Raw genomic sequence first — 23,471 nt, forward strand, 5'->3', positions numbered from 1 at the left:
TAAAAATTAAAATAAAATATGACATACATTCACACTGTTGTCATAACAAGTATTCCTTCTTTTTTCAGCTCTAATCCCAAAATTCTCTGATATCTTCTTCCTGGTGGACAGCAATATGATGCAGGCAGACTTCCAGCTGGTCAGAACCCTTCTGATGCGACTGGTCAACCAACTCAACCCGAGCACTAAAACGATGCGCCTGGGTCTGGCCCAGTTTGCCCAGGACACCAAGGTGGAGTTCTTACTGAACACCCACAACACCAAGGGAGAGTACTTGGCAGCTCTTAGGAAATTCAGGCTGCCGCTGCGTCCCAACAGGTCTCGTCACCTGGGCAATGCCCTGGAATATGCCCATGCACACTTCTTCACTACAGCGTCTGGTGGCCGTAATGAACAAGGCTACCGGCAGTTTCTAGTCACGGTGACAGGGGGGGATTCGAAGGATAATGTGATGAAGGTGGCACGTACTATCAAATCTGAAGGGACAACCATTGTGTCTATCGGGTTGGGTGAATCTACACTTCCAGAGCTAAAGTCAATGGCCACCTCGCCATTCTTTTACCAGACTACATCCATCACCTCTGTGCTAAAGACTGTCTTTGAGACTGAAGAGGTGGTCACTGTGACTGACGGTAAGGGCATTTGTGGAATTTTGCTGAATTAAGTGAATATCTGATCTCTTGTGAAATAGTTGCTCATTATACATAAAGGATAACAGATTGCTGTTGACTAACAATTTCCTCTCTATTGCAGATTGCAGTGAAGCTTCACTGGCTGACATTGTGTTTATAGTTGATGAGTCTTCGAGCAATAGAACTGCAAACTTCCAGCTGGTTCGTGGATTCATCCACAAGATAGTGGACGGCCTAGATATAGACTTCAACAGGGTGAGGGTGGGTATCGTCCTCTATAGCAACAAGGCCTCGGCCCAGGTCTACCTCAACTCCTTCCAAGAAAAAACAAATATCCTTCAGTTCATTAAGATCCTGCCCTACCGTCGCGGTCTCACATACACTGGCGAGGCCCTGGAGTATGCCAGGGAGAAGATGTTTATCAAGGAGAGGGGCAGTCGGAAAGAACAGGGGGTGCAGCAGGTGGCGATAGTCATCACCGGAAAGTCCCAGGACAACGTAACTTCTCATGCCGCTGCACTGCGCAGAGCTGGCGTCACTGTCTATGCAGTGGGGATCAAGGATGCTGACGAGAACGAGCTGAGACAGATCGCTTCAGATCCCCCTAACAAGCACGTGTTGCATGTGGACAGCTTTGCCAAGCTCAAGACCCTGGAGAAGAGCCTGAAGAAGAGCGTGTGCTACAACATCCTTAAAAAAGCAGTCAAAGACAATGCAAGGACGTACACTGCCAAGCAAAGTGAGATCAAAATGACTGTAACAATGCTTCTTGTTGTTTAATTTGTAGAGGAATGTTGATACAGACATAATGTGATCTCCGAGATGACACTAGTGCTTTCTTTTCTCTTTTGATTCTAGGCTGTTTGCAGACAGATGAAGCAGACATGTTCTTCCTGATCGACCACTCAGGGAGTATTGAATATCCAGACTTTGCTGACATAAAGACATTTATTAACAAATTCATAAACACATTCCACATCGGACCGCATCATGTCCGCGTGGGTGTGGTAAAGTTCTCTGATACACCAGCTCTTGAGTTTGATTTGACAACCTACCCTGACAAACCTTCAGTGGAGAAAGCAGTGGATGGTATCATCCAACTTGGAGGCGGGACAAAGACCGGATTAGCGCTGAACTCTATGGGTCCCTCTTTGATCGGGCTAAGGCCACCCGTAGTAACAAAGTTCGCGAGTACCTCATTGTCATCACAGACGGAGAGTCTGAAGACAACGTGAAGGATCAAGCAGCAAAGCTGAGGGCGCAGGGCATCACCATATATGCCATTGGGGTGAAGCTAGCTAACGATACACAGCTGCTGGAGATTGCTGGCAGCCAAGAGAAGAAGTTCTTTGTCAACAACTTTGACGCTCTGAAACCAATAAAAAATGACATCATCACAGATATCTGCTCCCCTGATAGTAAGGGCATCTCTATTGTTTTTAAGTGTTACATCTTATTTATTTTCTGATTTCAGTAAAAATATGAAACACCTTGTATCTTGCCAGGGATTGATTATGAGCACACATTGAGTTATAACAACAGCTAAATTAATATTTGTTCTCTATTCATAGTTTGCAACGACATGAAGGGGGATGTCCTCTTCTTGATCGACAGCTCAGGTAGCATCAACAACCCAGACTTCCAGAAGATGAAGGCCTTCATGCAATCCATCATCAACAAATCTGACATAGGCCTGGATAAAGTGCACGTGGGCATCATACAGTTCAGCACCAGCCAACAGGTGATCTTCCCTCTCAACAAGCATAACGATAAGGAAGGCATGTTGCAGGATTTACAAACGATGCAACAGATAGGCGGGGGCACACACACCGGCAAAGCCCTGTCCTACACCTCGCAGTTCTTTGACCCACCAAAAGGAGGGCGCACTAACGTGAAGCAGTTCCTGATTGTCGTAACTGATGGTGAGGCGCAGGATGAGGTAAAGTCTCCTGCCAAGAAACTTCAAGACAAGGGTGTGATCATCTACGCTATTGGGGTGGTCAATGCCAACAATACACAGTTACTGGAGATCAGTGGCGCACAGGAGAGGGTCTACTCCGAGAGGGACTTTGATGCACTCAAGGCTTTGGATAGCCAACTGGCATTGGCAATCTGTGATCCGGAGAGAGGTGAGTGCCACTTGGTTCATGAAACATTACTTAAAAGCAACAATGAGTTCACATTTCTTAGATTTTGACATTGATATTTTCCTCTATCTCTTCTTCTCTTCCACCAGAGTGTGTGAGGACGGAGATCGCAGACATTATTTTCTTGGTGGACGGCTCCACCAGCATCAGCTCAGATAATTTTGACATAATGAAAAACTTCATGATGTCCGTGGTCAATGAAACCTCTGTTGGGGAGAAGCAGACACGCTATGGTCTGATTGTCTTTTCAGACAACCCCGAGTCTAAATTCACACTCAACGAATACAAATCTAAGCGAGACGTCAATAGTGCCATCACAAAGCTTAGAGAGCCCAGTGGAGACACCTACACTGGAAAGGCACTCAAGTATTCCTTGGGTTATTTTGGTGCACAGTACGGCGGGCGAAAGGCCCTAAATGTTCCCCAGTGGTTGATGGTGATCACAGATGGTGAGGCTACTGACCCCTATAGCCTAGCTGGGCCAGCCAAGGAGCTACGGGACAATGGGATCATAGTCTATAGCATCGGAGTGGTTGGAGCAAATAAGCAAGAGCTTGAGCTCATGGCAGGGGACACAAATAAGGTTTTCTTTGTGGATGACTTCCATAAACTAGACACACTGCACAAAAATATTTCCTTTGAATTCTGCCAAACCAGCAAACCAGGTAAGACAGAATCCAACTGTAAAAACATCTAAGCTGAAAGTACAAAGCCTTGTAGCTTAAGCATTTTGAAATTAGATGGTTCAACATGATCTGATGTCTTCTCTTCTCCTCTTAGTCTGTGAAAAAACGCAGGGGGATCTGGTCCTGTTGATTGACAGCTCAGGGAGCATCAGCACCACCGACTTCACTATCATGAAGAAGTTTGCCACAGACCTTGTTTCCAGCTTCAACATTGCAGAGCAGTCCTTCCGGGTGGGAGTCGCCCAGTTCAGCAGTGATCCTAAAAAGGAGTTCTTCTTGAATGAGTATTACACAGAAGCAGAGGTGAACAACCAGATAAACAATATGATGCAGATTAGGTACACAACGAACATCGGAAAGGCCCTGGACTACGTCCGTACAGAGTACTTCCAACCAGCTCGAGGGAGCCGTATCAATGCCAAGGTCTCTCAGAACCTGGTTGTGATCACTGACGGACGTTCAGATGATGATGTTGTTGATGCAGCAGAGAAGCTCAAGGCCATGAACATTGAGGTGTTTGCCATCGGTATCGGGAAAGACCACAAACCTGTTGAGCTTGGGCAAATCACTCTCAACCCGGAAAGGGTCTTCTCTGTGCAGGACTTTGCCAGCCTGGACAAGATCAAGAAGAAGGTGGTGGATACTATATGCTCCTCCAAGGTACCAGAGACTCAAGCGGGTGAGTAAACTGTATGCGCGTTTTATTTCCTCTGTCTCCTGACTCAATGTAAAACCCTCGTCAAAGAATGCTTGTTAGTGTTTGAAAAGGCTATTTTACATTGTCTCTCATATTATCCTTGAGTAAACCTAACACATAAAGCTTTTGGACTTGTTAAAGGGGTTCATTTGGATGATAAGTAATAATGAGTGTGTCTGTGTCCAATAGGCTGCACCATAGACATCGCCATGGGGTTCGATATTACACGCAAGGCCACCGCCCAGGGGCTCTTCGATGGCCAAGCCCAGCTACAGGCCTTCCTGCCACAGATTATCCGCTATGTGTCCAACCTGAAGGGCCTGTGCTGCGTGGCGGGAGATGGTTCCATTGAGACTAACATTGGCTTCCGCGTGGTGGAGCAGGACGGAAAGGTTCTCTACGACTACAACTTCGAGAAGTACGATGAGAAAATTGTGGAGAAGGTGATGGCCCTGCAGACCTCCCAAACAACATACTTCAACTCCTTCCTCCTGCGCTCCTTCAGTGATAAGTTCCAGAAATCTAATGCTGGCGTGAAGGTGGGCCCAAACATTATGTCTCCTGTGTGGTTGATCACAGACTCCATAACATATATTTTGTTGGTTATTTCACATTGTAATAACAATGTCACAACTACTTTGTCCTTTAGGTGCTGGTGATCTTCTCAGACGGACTCGATGATGACGTGATGAAACTGGAGCAAGAGTCGGAACTTCTCCGCACTAAAGGTTAAAGAACCAGGGGAAACCCACCGAAACGGACAAATTTAAGAACATTCATGAGACAAAAATGAACATTAAAATCGGTTATACTTTTATCTCTGTCTTCCATGTCACATTTCAGGAAAAGGTATCAACGCCCTGCTTACAGTCGCCTTAGAAGGGGTCCAAAATGCCAACCTTCTTCAGATGGTGGAGTTTGGGCGAGGATTTGGCTACAAGCAGCCGCTCAACATTGGCATGCACAATTTAGGAAACACCCTGTTGACACAAATAGTAAGTGGTTCATCATTTTGTGACAACAGAATCAGAACAACCCTTTCAGTTGTATCTCCCTGTGTTGTAGTAATACTGTATGTCACTTAGACTGGCTAAGACTCTTTGGGCTGACATGTAAGTCCTTTATGTCTCTATCTACAGTAATTCCATTTCCAGTCATATTCCCAGCTGTAGGGATAGAGAAGTATTTCAGATATGTCTGAGTATTTTGGGTCATACAGTACAATGACAAATGTTTCTGTTTAAAAAAGCGGATTACGTGACATTGTTGAAGGATGTCAGAAATGACAGAAAGGAATTGTCAGGTTGGAAGCATCAAAACTAGAACTCTGGGGTCATGGGAAATGGGATATAGTACACCATGAAATAGATTCGTCACTTGCTAGAAATGTACTTAGCAACAGGAGCCACTGGAGACAAGAAAAACAGAGCAGTGACGTGATTGGTTGTTTTTAGATTGGCTTTTGAGATGAGTGCCTCCAAAGGTGTCTCCAATTATGAGGGTATGTCAACAAATGACATATTAGATTTAATAACACATGGTCTCATTCTCTCTCTTTCCATCCCACTCTCTCCTTCTCCCCCTCTTTCTTCCCCCTCTCCCTTTCTCCCTCCAGGACACAGTGGCTGAGAGGGAGTGCTGCAATGTGATGTGTAAGTGCACCGGACATGAGGGTATCCGTGGCAACAGAGGACGCCCAGGGACAAAGGTGAGGCCCTCTGAGCCTTCTTTATAAAATGTTAGTGTTTAAGATGTGACGTGACACAGTAATTTAACACTGTTAAAATGCTGTAAAGAAGATGTGGGTCTATGTACTTTGTCAGTCCTCCCTTTGCCAGTTTCAGTTTCCTCATTTGCTTTTCGTTTCTCTCCTTACAGAGTCAGCCAGGACTGAAAGGACATCCTGGCTTCCCTGGCGAGGAGGGGGGAATTGTAAGTGTGTGTTTTCAGGGAGGGAAGAATAATTCTCAGTGTGGTATTCAGACATCTGACAAATCAAAACATATGAATCGTGGATGGTGGGCAAGGTCTACAAGTCAGTTTAATAACCTGTGACCTTTGACCTTAAAACCAATGACCCTTGTCCTCGCTCTCTGATTTCCCACAGGGCGAGAGAGGTCCACCAGGTCCCACTGGCCCACAGGGACTACAGGGCTGTTCTGGGAGGAGAGGCCTCAAGGTGAGCAGATGGACTACTGACTAACCAAAAATCTATGTTTATAGACCGTCTGGTCTGGAATGTTTCCCATTAGATGTCTTCCCAACATCTGCTTTTAGATCACCTTTTACCATGACCCTGGGGCAGTTGCCTGTCCAAAATAATCCAATCGGCCTCCCGGGTGGCGCAGTGGTTAAGGGCGCTGTACTGCAGCGCCAGCTGTGCCATCAGAGTCCCATCAGAGTCCCTGGGTTCACGCCCAGGCTCTGTCGTAACCGGCCGCGACCGGGAGGTCCGTGGGGCGACGCACAATTGGCCTAGCATCGTCCGACTCAGGGAGGGCTTGGTCGGTAGGGATGTCCTTGTCTCATCGCGCACCAGCGACTCCTGTGGCGGGCCGGGCGCAGTGCGCGCTAACCAAGGTTGCCAGGTGCACGGTGTACCCTCCAACACATTGGTGCGGCTGGCTTCCGGGTTGGATGCGCGCTGTGTTAAGAAGCAGTACGGCTGGTTGGGTTGTGTATCGGAGGACGCATGACTTTCAACCTTCGTCTCTCCCGAGCCCGTACGGGAATTGTAGCGATGAGACAAGATAGTAGCTACTACAACAATTGGATACCACGAAATTGGGGAGAAAAAGGGGTAAAAAATAAAATAATAAATAAAATAATAATAATAATCCCATCTAATCTGACCTCTGAACCATGACCCTGGGGCAGTTACCTGTCCAAAATAATCCCATCTAATCTGATCTCTGAACCATGACGTGCTGGAGTTACCTGTCTAAAATAATCCCATCTAATCTCTGAACCATGATGCGCTGGAGTTACCTGTCTAAAATAATCCCATCTGATCTCTGAACCATGATGTGCTGGAGTTACCTGTCTAAAATAATCCCATCTAATCTCTGAACCATGATGCGCTGGAGTTACCAGTCTAAAATAATCCCATCTGATCTCTGAACCATGATGCGCTGGAGTTACCAGTCTAAAATAATCCCATCTGATCTCTGAACCATGATGCGCTGGAGTTACCAGTCTAAAATAATCCCATCTGATCTCTGTTTTTTTTCCAGGGCTCAAGAGCCTACAGAGGGGACAGGGTAAGTGTATGAAGCTGTTGATACCACGTTCACACAGCTGAATGTAGTGTACAGTAGAAACCTTTCTATGTGCAGTATACTAGGTATTTTGTCTTAACCGATGGAAAACCAGGTTTACCATGGTGCTTTCTTTTTTTCATTGTGTGGATGTAAACGTCTGCTGTTGTTTAGTGTGTTGTGAATCAGTGTGCACATTACCATGGCAGGGTGATGATGGAGACCATGGCCTTGATGGGGTTGATGGTGAACAGGGTCTGATTGGAACAGTTGGAGCTGCAGGAGAGAGAGGAAACCCAGGAAGACCAGTAAACACATTTTCTCATATTCTACATATATTTCGCCAATATACTACTCCTAGGTTACTGATATACTACTTCTATGTCATTAATATACTACTGCTATGTCATTAATATACTACTGCTATGTCATTAATACGCTACTCCTATGTCACCAATATCCTACTCCTAAGTCACCAATATACTACTCCTATGTCACCAATATACTACTCCTGTCACTAATATACTACTCCTGTCACTAATATCCTACTCCTATGTCACCAATATGCTACTCCCCATGTCACCAATATACTACTTCCATGTCACCAGTATAGTACTCCTATGTCACCAGTATAGTACTCCTATGTCACCAGTATACTGCTCTTATGTCATTAATATCGTTCTCCTATGTCACCAACACACTACTCCTATGTCACCAATATACTACTCCTATGTCACCAGTTTACTTATCCTATTTCACTAATGTCGTTCTCATATGTCACCAATATACTACTCCTACATCACCAGTACACTACTCCTATGTCACTAATGTCATTCTCCTGTCCCCAATATCCTACTCTTACTCGATTCTCTTCTCTAATGTCTAACCTATTGATGGTGGGTTCTCTTGCAGGGCAACAGCGGCCTCCTAGGAGAGCCAGGAGTGAAGGGGCAGCGTGGACTTAGAGGTGACCCTGTAAGTCACATAAACTATGGACGCCATTTAACAGTGCAACTGATTTACGATGGTTCAGGGACCAGTATCTGCTGGGTTTAGGTTTTCCTTTCAATTAAGATCTAGATAACCAGACGAGGGCAGTTCCTCACTAATTAGTGACCTTAATTCATCAATCAAGTACAAGGGAGGAGCAAAAACCCACAGAGACTCAGAACGAGTTTGGAATGAGTTTGACAGTTGTGGTTTAGACTGTAACAAATGCAGTGTTTCTATATCTTATTTTCTAACTGCTACTAAAAGTTAGACTCTGGTGTTTTAGGGAGATTCTGGAGTGGACAGCATTGTCGCGGGTCCCAAAGGAGGAAGGGGAAATCCAGGACTACCGGTATGTAGCTTGTAGTTGGCCACTGTCAATGTACTGATCTAAGAATCAAAATCGCTTATTCACCAAGTTCATTTGCAAGTACCAGATCATTTTGACTGGCTCTTTCTAGTGAGTAAAGCAGGATTCCCTTACCGTCCTGGAGGGTGACAACACTGCTGTTATTCTCATCCTCTCTCTCCCTCAAAAACACCTTATTTCTCGTCTCCCTTTCCACACCGACAGGGAGACCCAGGAGAAGAGGGCAGTCGAGCAGAAAGTGGAATCGTCGGAAACCCAGTGAGCGAAGTTTCATTTCTGCTAAGCTGTCCTTGTCCTGTTATACTGATGTTGTCTCACCTTTTTGGTCAATTGTCAAGTGATGATTATGTCCTGTGTCCTGCTTTGTAGGGTCCTCAAGGAAGAAGAGGTCTCCCTGGTCCAAATGTACAGTAGGCAGCATTATCAACAAAGCTACTTCATGAATAACAGTCCCTAGGATTACTATCTATATTTACTGTATGTACCCATTTCTGTGTTCTTTGTGTGTGTATGTGTGTTTTGTGTGTATGTTTGCCTGCGTGTGTGTGTGTCTAGGGAACACCAGGGGATCCAGGAGTTGTAGGCCTCCAAGGAATTCCTGGCCCTTCTGGACCACAGGTAAGTAATATATACCCATTCCCCTCATCCACAACTCCACAGTAATGCTACTACTGATACACTTCTGTTGCATTTGGAACAGTCCACCCAATACCTCAGATACTGTTGCTGAACATGTTTCTCTCCTGTGTGCACAGGGTATAAGAGGAGACTTGGGCCAGCCCGGACCCAGGGGCCTGCAGGGTTTACCTGGACCTCAGGTCACTTTTCTTACCATTCTACTTCCATCCCATCTGACCACATTGAGGATGCCTGATACATAAATCCTACTGTTATGTGATGTTGACATGTAATGATGGCGTATGAATGGCTTTTCCCTCAGGGCACACCTGGAACTATGGGTGGCAAAGGATCAACAGGAAGACGAGGGATGAATGGACAGAAGGTGCATTGCCTTTGTTAACAATTTATGTTATTCTTCAATAACACAAACTACAAAGCAAATCAGGGGGAGAAAAATAGGTTTATTTGAGAAGGATAAATCAAGATGTTATGCTGGGAGGTAGATGTTCAGATGTTCAGTCTCCCCTGTCCTCAGCTTTTCCCCACTGAACAAAGGAACAGGATGCCATTTATAACCCCCATCCTAGTTTAGGGTTGACCAATCAGAAGTCCTTGCAGTACAACTTGGCCAATGACCAAATAAATAGTATCCTGCCCCAGACTCCATGTACAGAACGTAGCACACGTCACTCTGAGTTCAGGAGTGACATTTGACAGATTCTAAACAGATGTTGAACTGAAACCCAACTCCTATTTATGATTCCCTATTGACCATTAGGACTTTTAGTACGCTCGTCCTCTCAAACCCTCAGACTCTGCATTGTGTATTTATCTTCAACATATTCCATTACCTTTGACCTACAGTTATGTAATACACTACAATACAAAACATTAGCCATCTTGGTAGGACAATTTGTTACCAGGCCTGCAGAGCAACTGAAACATATTACATATAGACACATAAAGAGTATACATTAAAAAATGTCTGTAAAATAATGTTTTATAGCCCTTCTTCCAACCCAATACTGTGTGGTTTCCTCACAGGGCCAACCTGGGGACATCGGAGTCAACGGAGCCCTTGGAACACTTGGGCCAAGAGGGATGCCGGTAAGGTGTTGCCTTGTCATTACACACTTTACCTGCATGCACACACACATGCTGTACACACACTGCAAGACTGTATGTGTTTGTAAGGTCATGTAAGAATGGGACGTGATGGTGTGTTTTCTTTAATACAGGGTCTTGATGGCAGTGACGGCCATGGGCCTCCCGGACCCCAGGGAATGAAGGTAAGGTACACTTACTCAGTACTCAGATCAACAGCTGCTGTCCATAGACATCCTAGTAGTTGATTAGGTTTTCTACTTTGGAAAATATTGTTAATGTACTTAGTAGATTATAAAATAAAATGTGTCTTTTCATCTAAATGATGGTCGACTGACCGAAAGCTCAGCTAAATGAAATAAATGTGCATCTGACTGGAAGTGTTCAGAGACTTTTTCCTTCTTCTCTAGTGTCGTTTTATTCCTCCAGCACCTTCACTAATCAGATCTGGTTGTGTGCTAGATTCTGCCTATTATCTTTTCATTCAAATGAAAGGATTTTTAATATACAGTATATTTGTATTCCAGACATGTTTGATGGACACTAATAAATGATTCCTTGTGTTTTGTGATTACTTTAAAGGGAGAGCCTGGTTTCCATGGTTACCCTGGATTACAGGTCAGTTATTGATTTAACATCTCCCCTTTCAGAATGGATAAGAGAACAAGGCTGGAATCCAATCATGGCACATTACATTCTGAAGCTCACAAAAAGTAAACAATCCCCTTTTCCTGTTTGTCATCTTCAGGGTGAAAGTGGTGATTTTGGAGTCAAAGGAGGTCCAGGCCCCAAAGGAAACCGAGGCAGAGGGGTGAGACTCACACACACTATCGCCAGGAGACCCCAGAGTGTCCTGTTGCACATGCATTGCTGCAACTGTTAAGTCAATACCGCTAAATTGTTAGTGCCCAGTCACACTTTATTTGGATAATCCCAGTATACAAAACATTGACGCCTGCTTTTTCCGTGACATAGTCTGACCAGATGAATCCAGGCAAAAGCTATGATCCCATATTGATGTCACTTGTTAAATCCACTTAAATCAGTGAAAATGAAGGAGAGGGTTAGGGTTAGGGTTAGAATTGGGGTTAGGGTTAGTTTTAGCGTAAGGGTTAGTTTTAGAATAAGGGTTAGGGTTAGTTTTAGAATAAGGGTTAGGGTTAGTTTAAACTTCAAACCTTGTGACATTTGCTTGGGCCACAGGTACTAATATGTGTTGACATGTATAAAACCTTCTGTTAAAATGGCCATATGTTACGATGTGATTGAACCAGGGGAACTCGGGCAGATCGGGTGACTCAGGAGATCCCGGATCCATTGGACCACCGGGACACACTGTTAGTATTTCATTTGCGTTTTTGGATCTTTTAAAGGAACTTTACAAATCTCATGTATTAGTTGTTTTATTATTGTTATTTGTTTCAAGTGAATAATAATAGTAGTTGTAGTTTTGGTTGTTTTACAGTAGAAGTATTGGTAAGATATTCACTGTTTCCATGTGGATTTCTGACTAATTCTCTATTTCTATCTAGGGCTCTAGAGGCAGACCAGGAGAGAGAGCCATGTCTGTATGTGTATTCTGTATGATTTTTTGTTCCAATTTAACTCTAAAACATTTTATGTAGAGAATCTTGAGAGCTATTTAACATGTTATTTTATTTGTCTCCCTAGGAATGCCAGCTGACCACCTATATCCGTGATAACTGTGGTAAGCTCTTGGTTTTCCTACTCTATATTTTTTTGTAAGAAAAGTTCCGCTGTGGCAATTGCTTTATTGCTGGTAAGGTCATGTTTTCATAAGCAAAGATGAATTCATTCCTAATTTTGTCTCTAAACTATGATATTTTTCTCCCCCAAACAGCATGCTCTCAAGGTATGTCTCCATTAACCCTTCATCGTCCAAATAAATGTATGTACTTGACTGAAGATTCTGGTGTAATCAAACCAGAACTCTTGGCAAAGTGATGTTATGAATGGTTGTCATTAAAAATACCATTGCCCACCTCTCCCCTACTCGCTCTCTGTACCTCTCTCCCTCTCCTCTTCTCTCTCTCTGTACCTATCTCCCTACCCCCTTCTCTGTACCTCTCTCCCCTTCTTTCTCTGTGTACCCCTCTCCCCCTCTCTCTCTGTGTCCGTCTCTCCCTTCCTCTCTCCTTTTCGCTCTCTGTCCGTCTTTCCCTTCCTCTCCCCTTCTCTCTCTCTGTACCTCTCTCTGTACCTCTCTCCATGCCTCTCCCCTTCTCTCTCTCTGTACCTCTCTCCATGCCTCTCCCCTTCTCTCTCTCTGTACCTCTCTCCATGCCTCTCACCTTCTCTCTCTCTCTGTACCTCTCTCCATGCCTCTCACTCTATCCCCCAGGCCAGGCAGCGTGCCCAGCCTACCCCACAGAACTGGTCTTTGCTCTGGATATGTCACAGGATGTGGAGCCTGCCACGTTTGAGAGGATGCGCTCCGCTCTCCTCTCCATATTGGATGATGTTGCCATCGCCGAGAGCAACTGCCCGACGGGTGCACGTGTTGCCGTGGTATCCTATAGTGCCAACACCAAGTACCTGATCCGATTCCAGGACTACCAACGCAAGCCGGAGTTGTTGGAGGCCATCCAAAACATTGCATTGGAACGAACGTCCAACCAGCGCCATCTTGGGGAGGCCATGCGCTTTGTGGGGCGCCATGTCTTCAAGCGAACCCGTAAAGCGTTGACGATGAGGAAGGTGGCAGTGTTCTTCACCAACGGGCCCTCTGTGGACAGCGCTGCCATCGTCACGGCCGCCATGGAGTTCAAGGCCCTGAACATCGCTCCTGCTGTCATCGCCATGAGGAACTCCCCCGATGTTCAACGGGCTTTTGAGGTACAATTGCTAACAGATGCTTTCTGGTTATGGGATAGTGAACAGGGCAGCGGAAAGGCTGGTGAATTGAAATGCAGCCCATGTGTGTTTTTGTTTTGTTGTGGCGCAGGCTGATGACACGGGCAGCTTCATCCTTGTTCGTCTGGTGGATAGGTCACAGGACCAAAATGCTGTGCTGACAAGAATCAAAAATTGCGTCATCTGCTACGGTAAGCACACAGGGACATAATAAAATATAGTCTTATTTGGTATCAATGTACCAATATTCCCCTTGGGCATAAATCATTTTCTACTACTACTACACTATTACTGAAGCTACTGTACTACTAATATACGACTACTGATGCTACTGTACTACTACTACTACTACACTATTACTGAAGCTACTGTACTACTAATACACTACTACTGATGCTACTGTACTACACTACTAATGATGCTACTGTACTACACTACTAATGATGCTACTGTACTACTACTACATTACTACTACTACTGATGCTACTGTACTACACTACTACTACTACTAATACACTACTACTGATGCTACTGTACTACTACTACTACTACTACTACTACTACACTACTAATGATGCTAATGTACTACACTACTAATGATGCTACTGTACTACTACTACTACTACTACTACTACTGATGATACTGTACTACTACTACTGCTGCTACTGTACTACACTACTACTACTACTGATGCTACTGTACTACTACTACTACTACTGATGCTGCTACTGTACTCTTCCTCCTACTACTACTACTGATTCTACTGTACTACTACTGATGCTACTGTACTACTACTACTACTACTACTGTAATACTACTAATACTACTACTGCTACCACTGATGCTACTGTACTACTACAGTACTACTACTGATTCTACTGTACTACTACAGTACTACTACTGATTCTACTGTACTACTACATTACTAATACTGATGGTACTGTACTACTACTAATACTACTACTACTGATGCTACTATACTACTACAGTACTACTACTGATTCTACTGTACTACTACAGTACTACTACTGATTCTACTGTACTACTACATTACTAATACTGATGGTACTGTACTACTACTAATACTACTACTACTGATGCTACTGTACTACTACTAATACTACTACTGATGCTACTGTACTACTACAGTACTACTACTACTACTGATTCTACTGTACTTCTACAGTACTACTACTGATTCTACTGTTCTACCACTACTGATGCTACTGCACTACTAATACTATTACCACTACAGCACTACTGATGCTACTGTACTACTATTACTGATGCTACTGTACTACTGCTACTGTACTACTACTGATGCTACTGTACTACTGCTACTGTACTACTACTGCAGTACTACTGTACTACTACTACTGTACTACTGCTACTGTACTACTGCTACTACTGATGCTACTGCACTACTACTGTACTACTACTACTGATGCTACTGTACTGCTACTGTACTACTACTGTACTACTATTACTGATGCTACTGTACTACTACTGCTACTGTACTACTACTGATGCTACTGTACTACTACTGCTACTGTACTGCTACTGTACTACTACTGATGCTACTGTACTACTACTGATGCTACTGCACTACTACTGTACTACTATTACTGAGGCTACTGTACTACTACTACTGATGCTACTGTACTGCTACTGTACTACTACTACTGATGCTACTCTACTACTATTATCTCTAAGCTCTGGTTCTGTGTGTCCATCAGACCACTGTAAACCAGCCCAGGGGTGTGATTTTACTGACGCTCAGCGGCCCCTGGTGGTGGATATGGACCTGACCCTGGTGGTGGACGGTTCAAGGGAGATCCGGGCCGATCAGTACGCTGGCGTCCAGGAGCTTCTGGGCTCAGTGGTGAAGCAGGTAGCCTGGAGCCCCAAACCCAGCGTGGCTGACGGCCGGGCCAGAGTGGCCCTTCTCCAGACCAGTGGTTCTCTGCTCTCCCAGACTTCCCAGGCCGTCAAGGTAGAGTTTGACCTGCAGAAGTACCACAACCACATTGGTCTACAGACACACCTGAGGAGCATGCAGCAGCAGGGAGGAGTGTCGTCTCTGGGGCAGACCCTGGAGTACGCTCTGAGCAAGGTGTTCCTCAAGGCCACCAGGCCCAGGAAGAGTAGAGTGGTGCTGGCTGTGGTGGGGGCCGAGACAGCCCACTGGGACCAGGACAAGCTGGCCTACATTTCCCAGAAGGCCAAGTGTCAGGGCGTTTCCCTGTTTGTGATCGCAGTGGGCGACCATTACAACAGCACACAGGTGGAGGAGTTGGCGAGCACGCCGTCAGAGCAGCACCTGCTCCATCTGTGGCACGTGAAGGAGTGGGAGAGAGGCTACGCACAGCGCTTCTTCAGAGCCTTCCTCAGGGTCCTCAGCAGTAAGGAACACTAGCATGATTCTTCATCTGGTTGTCTCTTGAGGGATAATTATGCCAGAACACATCATACATTTTAACATTTGCATTTGTGTTTATTAGGGATCCCCATTAGCTGCTGCCAAGGCAGTGCTACTGTGTGTCCTAACTCTCTCACTTCTCCCTCACTATTTCAGAGGGAGGGAACAGCTACCCTCCTGCCCATCTCAAACTCAAGTGTGAGCTGATGCTGGGACAGGAACACGGACAGGGACAAGGACAGGCCGAGTGGGATGTGTGGAAAGAGGAAGAGGAGTACACAGATGAGGAGGAGTTCCTGGGGCACACTGGTGTATTTCCGACTCAGATAGCTCTTGACCAGGTTGACACTATACATGCCTTCTCCAGGGGAGATGGAGCCACTTCACCCCCCCGGCCACAGCCAAACTCTAATGGTAATCAGTAACCCCACATTTATAACAGAACTTCTATTTCTCTCTCTCCCTCACGTTCCCTCGTATCCCACCACATGAGTAGTCTGTTTGCAACCTCATACTGCATGTCTTCCTCCCCGTTTACAAACCTGCTTGTTCTGCTTTTAGCCCACTGTAAGTTGGATATGGACAGTGACACTAACTGCGGGGACTATGGCCAGCGATGGCACTTTAACAAAACGCTCTGTGCATGCTTGCCTTTTTGGTACGGCGGTTGCAACGCTGACACCAACCGTTTTAGCACGTAAAACGAATGCTTTGAGACGTGTGGCACTTCCAGTAAGTCCCCCCAGCCCTCTACTGAACATCATGTGGAGGTCATAGATGTAGAGCTCTGTTAGCCACAACCTGAATTACAACGACTGTTGTGATGTTTGTCAAATGCTGAATCACATAATGCTGCATGAGAAGAGAACACTAGTTGTTCTATTTGCATTCTCAAATCAGGAGGATTTCAGTTGAGAGAATTCTAATGAGCTGAACCCTTAACATTAGTGACTAATATACAGTGCCTTGCGAAAGTATTCGCCCCCCCCCTGTATTTTTTTGTGAAGAATCAACAACAAGTGGGACACAATCATGAAGTGGAACGACATTTATTGGATATTTCAAACTATTTTAACAAATCAAAAACTGAAAAATTGGGCATGCAAAATTATTCAGCCCCCTTAAGTTAATACTTTGTAGCGCCACCTTTTGCTGCGATTACAGCTGTAAGTCGCTTGGGGGTATGTCTCTATCAGTTTTGCACATCGAGAGACTGACATTTTTTCCCATTCCTCCTTGCAAAACAGCTCGAGCTCAGTGAGGTTGGATGGAGAGCATTTGTGAACAGCAGTTTTCAGTTCTTTCCACAGATTCTCGATTGGATTCAGGTCTGGACTTTGACTTGGCCATTCTAACACCTGGATATGTTTATTTTTGAACCATTCCATTGTAGATTTTGCTTTATGTTTAGGATCATTGTCTTGTTGGAAGACAAATCTCCGTCCCAGTCTCAGGTCTTTTGCAGACTCCATCAGGTTTTCTTCCAGAATGGTCCTGTATTTGGCTCCATCCATCTTCCCATCAATTTTAACCATCTTCCCTGTCCCTGCTGAAGAAAAGCAGGCCCAAACCATGATGCTGCCACCACCATGTTTGACAGTGGGGATGGTGTGTTCAGGGTGATGAGCTGTGTTGCTTTTACGCCAAACATAACGTTTTGCATTGTTGCCAAAAAGTTCAATTTTGGTTTCATCTGACCAGAGCACCTTCTTCCACATGTTTGGTGTGTCTCCCAGGTGGCTTGTGGCAAACTTTAAACAACACTTTTTATGGATATCTTTAAGAAATGGCTTTCTTCTTGCCACTCTTCCATAAAGGCCAGATTTGTGCAATATACGACTGATTGTTGTCCTATGGACAGAGTCTCCCACCTCAGCTGTAGATCTCTGCAGTTCATCCAGAGTGATCATGGGCCTCTTGGCTGCATCTCTGATCAGTCTTCTCCTTGTATGAGCTGAAAGTTTAGAGGGACGGCCAGGTCTTGGTAGATTTGCAGTGGTCTGATACTCCTTCCATTTAAATATTATCGCTTGCACAGTGCTCCTTGGGATGTTTAAAGCTTGGGAAATCTTTTCGTATCCAAATCCGGCTTTAAACTTCTTCACAACAGTATCTCGGACCTGCCTGGTGTGTTCCTTGTTCTTCATGATGCTCTCTGCGCTTTTAACGGACCTCTGAGACTATCACAGTGCAGGTGCATTTATACGGAGACTTGATTACACACAGGTGGATTGTATTTATCATCATTAGTCATTTAGGTCAACATTGGATCATTCAGAGATCCTCACTGAACTTCTGGAGAGAGTTTGCTGCACTGAAAGTAAAGGGGCTGAATAATTTTGCACGCCCAATTTTTCAGTTTTTGATTTGTTAAAAAAGTTTGAAATGTCCAATAAATGTCGTTCCACTTCATGATTGTGTCCCACTTGTTATTGATTCTTCACAAAAAAATACAGTTTTATATCTTTATGTTTAAAGCCTGAAATGTGGCAAAAGGTTGCAAAGTTCAAGGGGGCCGAATACTTTCGCAAGGCACTGTACCTTGTTTAAACAGTATGGCAATTGCAGGTTTGAAATGACAAAATTTGTGATGCCATTTTTGTCAGTTGTCATGTTGTTTCATGTTGTCGTGTTGTCATGTTGTCATGTCAGCTGCGAGGTCATCATTCACAGCACTACGCCAGAGATTTTCTTCTAATGTTATGTGTTCACAGATCACACAACGCTCCTGAGGACAGAGGAAAGTACAGTTCTTAACCAGGGTAAGGACCACATCTCTCTCTAATTTTGTATGCAATAATACATGTGAAAAGACAGCAGGGTCTGTACAATAGTGTAAAAGGCATGAGTCTCAACCTTTGGCTTTGTCCTCTCCCCTCTCTCTTTCCTCTCCTCTCTCTCTTTCCTCTCCTCTCTCTCTTTCCTCTCCTCTCTCTCTTTCCTCTCTCCTCTCTCTTTCCTCTCTCCTCTCTCTTTCCCCTCTCCTCTCTCTTTCCTCTCTCCTCTCTCTTTCCTCTCTCTCTCTCTTTCCTCTCTCCTCTCTCTTTCCCCTCTCCTCTCTCTTTCCTCTTTCCCCTCTCCTCTCTCTTTCCTCTTTCCTCTCTCCTCTCTCTTTCCTCTCTCTTTCCTTTCTCTTTCCTCTCTCTCTTTTCTTTCCTCTCCCCTCTCTCTTTCCTCTCCTCTCTCTCTTTCCTCTCCTCTCTCTCTTTCCTCTCCTCTCTCTCTTTCCTCTCCTCTCTCTCTTTCCTCTCCTCTCCTCTCTTTTCTTTCCTCTCCTCTCCTCTCTTTCCTCTCTCCTCTCTCTTTCCTCTCTCTCTTTCCTCTCTCTCTCTCTCTTCCTCTCTCCTTTCCTCTCTCTCTTTCCTCTCTCTCTTTCCTCTCCTCTCCTCTCTTTCCTCCCCTCTCTCTCTTTCCTCCCCTCTCTCTCTTTCCTTTCTCTTTCCTCTCCTCTCTTTTCTTTCCTCTCCCCTCTCTCTTTCCTCTCCTCTCTCTCTTTCCTCTCCTCTCTCTCTTTCCTCTCCTCTCTCTCTTTCCTCTCCTCTCTCTCTTTCCTCTCCTCTCTCTCTTTCCTCTCCTCTCTCTCTTTCCTCTCTCTCTCTCTTTCCTCTCTCCTCTCTCTTTTCTTTCCTCTCCTCTCTCTTTCCTCTCTCTCTTTCCTCTCTCCTCTCTCTTTCCTCTCTTTCCTCTCCTCTCTTTCCTCCCCTCTCTCTCTTTCCTCCCCTCTCTCTCTTTCCTCTCCTCTCTCTCTTTCCTCTCTCCCCTTTTGTTTTCTCCTGAATCCTATCCCCTTTTTTTCTATCTCCCATTTCTCTCCTTTGCCCCGTTTCCTCTCCCTCTTCCCCAGATGCATGTTTCTTCAAACAGGACAAGGGAGGTTGTGAGAACTACACTCTGAAGTGGTACTTCGACACGATACAGAGCGAGTGCTCCCGTTTCTGGTATGGCGGCTGTGGCGGCAACGGTAACCGCTTCGAGACGCAGGAGGCTTGCGAAGGCCTCTGTCTGAGGAGGAACTCCACAAATGTAAAACCCTGATTAGAGTGAATTGAAGAAGATCACGCCAGAAACCAGCCAAACAAATGTCTCATTCAAGGTGTGAACATCAAAAACAACACTGTCTGTGTAAATAACTCTGGCCCTTATCTTTAGCATTTAGTTGTTCTCCTTTTGGGTAAAAATGGAAATTACTGTAACAGAAGTATGAATATTTCTCTCTTTTATTCAAGTCTGTTCAAGCAGACCTAAGTAACGGATCTGACTCTCATGCAGTCATGCAACAAACATGCATAAGGGCACTGATGCTTTTGTGAGAATGACTTTAAAGCAATGAAATAACCTGTGTTGTCTCTTGTGGCTATTTTCCATCATCACAGATCAACAGCTACCAAACCAACTCAAGCACCATGCAATGCACTGTTAACTTGGATGTTAACTGTAGATGTAAATTCAGGCTGGATGTCATCCGCTCAGTGTTTGTAAATAGGATTCGTTGCACTGTGTGTCTGTTTCCTCTAACTTGACCATTTTGTTTACATACCCTACATCTCATATGTATATACTGTACTCGATACCATCTACTGCATCTTGCCTATGCCGTTCTGTACCATCACTCATTCATATATCTTTATCTACATATTCTTTATCCCTTTACACTTGTGTGTGTATAAGGTAGTAGATTTGGAATTGTTAGTTAGATTACTCGTTGTTTTTTTCTGCATTGTCAGAACTAGAAGCAAAAGCATTTCGCTACACTCGCATTATCATCTGCTAACCATGTGTATGTGACAAATACATTTGATTTGATGCTAAGTGTTGAAAATAGAACTCCACAAATTCCTTAGCGGTCAGTGTATTTTTGATGCTCTTATGACCTTATTCTACTGATATTGATTCTGAATGGATACTGGGCCGGATGAAGAAATCATAACAATAGCCCAGGCCAATGAAGAGACACACAGATATGTCCAATATTAGAAGGAAATACATGCGTATGTATACATACAGTAAGTTACTAAATACAATTTCCAGTGGAACACTGACTCACCTAGTGATGAAGATGAAGCCATGGGCTACTCACGGTGATGGCCGATGCACTCGTCGTCGTGGCGATAGCCTATCTCAAGATGAGCTACTTTTTAAAACAGTGCTGCTGTTCACAAAAAGAATGTGAGTTTATTATTTATTTATATTGGTTTTACAGGCTGATTAGTCTTCTTTCAGGTGTATGCATTTGATTTCCAAACTGTACGTTTTTTCCCCACAATATTATTTTTTAATCTGCAAAAAGCAAACCTACAGCAGCAACCTACCATAGAAATATAATCCATAGATGGCTGTTCCCATTCAAATCAGGACTGGCAGCTATTGCTAGTACCCATAAGTTTAACAGTCAAATTGCCAGGGTAAGAGATTCCAAAACTCTTCTATGGATTATCTGTCTATGGCCACAACAAGCTGTAACCTATATTTGGTGCATATGCTGCCCAAATTGTGCCCTTCCCGGCTGTAGGCATACCAGTAGCTGCCCAAATTAAGGAAACACTTGAGTAAATGAGGGATACAAAGTATATGTTATGGTGTGGGATGCATTTTCCTGGCGTGGTTTAGGTCCACATCTAGAATCTATGCCAAGCTGTTCTGGCAGCTCGTGGCCTAACACCTCTATAAAACACTATGTTGGTGTGGGATGCATTTTCCTGGCGTGGTTTAGGTCCACATCTAGAATCTATGCCAAGCTGTTCTGGCAGCTCGTGGCCTAACACCTCTATAAAACACTATGTTGGTGTGGGCTCCTGTGTTGGATTTCCTTTTTAAAGATTTACATTTTTTATTTGTATTTGTTTTTGCCTCTTGGGCTCAGCCCGACTCACACAAAGAAATTATGTATTACTCAATCAAGGCAGGACCCCCCCAGTTACCCATGTGGGCCCCCTACCTCCTCCCCTCATTTGATGATTAGCAGAGCGGCAGCAGGCTGTCTACACTCCTTGAGAGTGGGCTCCTGAATCATCCCATCGTTGGCGGTGCCCGTAAAAAAAAAAACTAAATATATACAGTGGGGCAAAAAAGTATTTAGTCAGCCACCAATTGTGCAAGTTCTCCCACTTAAAAAGATGAGAGGCCTGTAATTTTCATCATAGGTACACTTCAACTATGACAGACAAAATGAGAATTTTTTTTCTCCAGAAAATCACATTGTAGGATGTTTTAATGATTTTATTTGCAAATTATGGTGGAAAATAAGTATTTGGTCAATAACAAAAGTTTTTCTCAATACTTTGTTATATACCCTTTGTTGGCAATGACAGAGGTCAAACGTTTTCTGTAAGTCTTCACAAGGTTTTCACACACTGTTGCTGGTATTTTGGCCCATTCCTCCATGCAGATCTCCTCTAGAGCAGTGATGTTTTGGGGCTGTTGCTGGGCAACACGGACTTTCAACTCCCTCCAAAGATTTTCTATGGGGTTGAGATCTGGAGACTGGCTAGGCCACTCCAGGACCTTGAAATGCTTCTTACGCAGCCACTCCTTTGTTGCCCGGGCGGTGTGTTTGGGATCATTGTCATGCTGAAAGACCCAGCCACGTTTCATCTTCAATGCCCTTGCTGATGGAAGAAGGTTTTCACTCAAAATCTCACGATACATGGCCCCATTCATTCTTTCCTTTACACGGATCAGTCGTCCTGGTCCCTTTGCAGAAAAACAGCCCCAAAGCATGATGTTTCCACCCCCATGCTTCACAGTAGGTATGGTGTTCTTTGGATGCAACTCAGCATTCTTTGTCCTCCAAACACGACAAGTTGAGTTTTTACCAAAATGTTCTATTTTGATTTGATCTGACATTCTCCCAATCTTCTTCTGGATCATCCAAATGCTCTCTAGCAAACTTCAGACGGCTTGGACATGTACTGGCTTAAGCAGGGGGACACGTCTGGCACTGCAGGATGAGTCCCTGGCGGCGTAGTGTGTTACTGATGGTAGGGTTTATTACTTTGGTCCCAGCTCTCTGCAGGTCATTCACTAGGTCCCCCTGTGTGGTTCTGGGATTTTTGCTCGCCGTTCTTGTGATCATTTTGACCCCACGGGGTGAGATCTTGCGTGGAGCCCCAGATCGAAGGAGATTATCAGTGGTCTTATATGTCTTCCATTTCCTAATAATTGCTCCCACAGTCGATTTCTTCAAACTAAGCTGCTTACCTACTGCAGATTCAATCTTCCCAGCCTGGTGCAGGTCTACAATTTTGTTTCTGGTGTCCTTTGACAGCTCTTTGGTCTTGGCCATAGTGGAGTTTGGTGACTGTTAGAGGTTGTGGACAGGTGTCTTTTATACTGATAACAAGTTCAAACAGGTGCCATTAATACAGGTAACGAGTGGAGGACAGAGGAGCCTCTTAAAGAAGTTACAGGTCTGTGAGAGCCGAATCTTGCTTGTTTGTAGGTGACCAAATACTTATTTTCCACCATAATTTGCAAATAAATTCATTAAAAATCCTACAATGTGATTCTGTTTTTTTCCCCTCATTTTGTCTGTCATAGTTGAAGTGTACCTATGATGAAAATTACAGGCCTCTCATCTTTTTAAGTGGGAGAACTTTTGGTTTCTGACTAAACACTTTTTGCCCCACTGTAATTACAGACTGTATAATACTGTATACATTTCCTTATTTTTGCTG

At 44.4% G+C, this 23,471-nt stretch overlaps 1 protein-coding gene across 1 annotated transcript in view; it reads left to right on the top strand.

Annotated features, from left to right (window-relative positions):
- LOC118376152 (collagen alpha-6(VI) chain-like) overlaps positions 1–20,634 on the top strand; it is a 33,162-nt gene extending 12,528 nt beyond the window's left edge. The window contains 36 exon segments of the mRNA XM_052502314.1: positions 69–632; positions 754–1,371; positions 1,491–1,772; positions 1,775–2,050; positions 2,204–2,761; positions 2,869–3,444; positions 3,560–4,144; positions 4,352–4,701; positions 4,812–4,890; positions 5,006–5,157; positions 5,778–5,870; positions 6,041–6,094; positions 6,270–6,341; positions 7,396–7,422; positions 7,629–7,727; positions 8,332–8,394; positions 8,696–8,761; positions 8,984–9,037; positions 9,149–9,184; positions 9,335–9,397; positions 9,535–9,597; positions 9,720–9,782; positions 10,445–10,507; positions 10,639–10,689; positions 11,087–11,122; positions 11,253–11,315; positions 11,779–11,841; positions 12,037–12,072; positions 12,176–12,212; positions 12,366–12,377; positions 12,867–13,360; positions 13,470–13,569; positions 15,116–15,781; positions 15,955–16,212; positions 18,513–18,560; positions 19,643–20,634. Of these exon segments, the coding sequence (XP_052358274.1) occupies positions 69–632; positions 754–1,371; positions 1,491–1,772; positions 1,775–2,050; positions 2,204–2,761; positions 2,869–3,444; positions 3,560–4,144; positions 4,352–4,701; positions 4,812–4,890; positions 5,006–5,157; positions 5,778–5,870; positions 6,041–6,094; positions 6,270–6,341; positions 7,396–7,422; positions 7,629–7,727; positions 8,332–8,394; positions 8,696–8,761; positions 8,984–9,037; positions 9,149–9,184; positions 9,335–9,397; positions 9,535–9,597; positions 9,720–9,782; positions 10,445–10,507; positions 10,639–10,689; positions 11,087–11,122; positions 11,253–11,315; positions 11,779–11,841; positions 12,037–12,072; positions 12,176–12,212; positions 12,366–12,377; positions 12,867–13,360; positions 13,470–13,569; positions 15,116–15,781; positions 15,955–16,212; positions 18,513–18,560; positions 19,643–19,833 (6,911 nt within the window). The 3' untranslated portion in view covers positions 19,834–20,634.
- Positions 20,635–23,471: the final 2,837 nt, after the last annotated feature.

The sequence above is a fragment of the Oncorhynchus keta genome, unplaced genomic scaffold (assembly GCF_023373465.1).
Source record: "Oncorhynchus keta strain PuntledgeMale-10-30-2019 unplaced genomic scaffold, Oket_V2 Un_contig_15490_pilon_pilon, whole genome shotgun sequence".
NCBI classification, from domain to species: domain Eukaryota; kingdom Metazoa; phylum Chordata; class Actinopteri; order Salmoniformes; family Salmonidae; genus Oncorhynchus; species Oncorhynchus keta.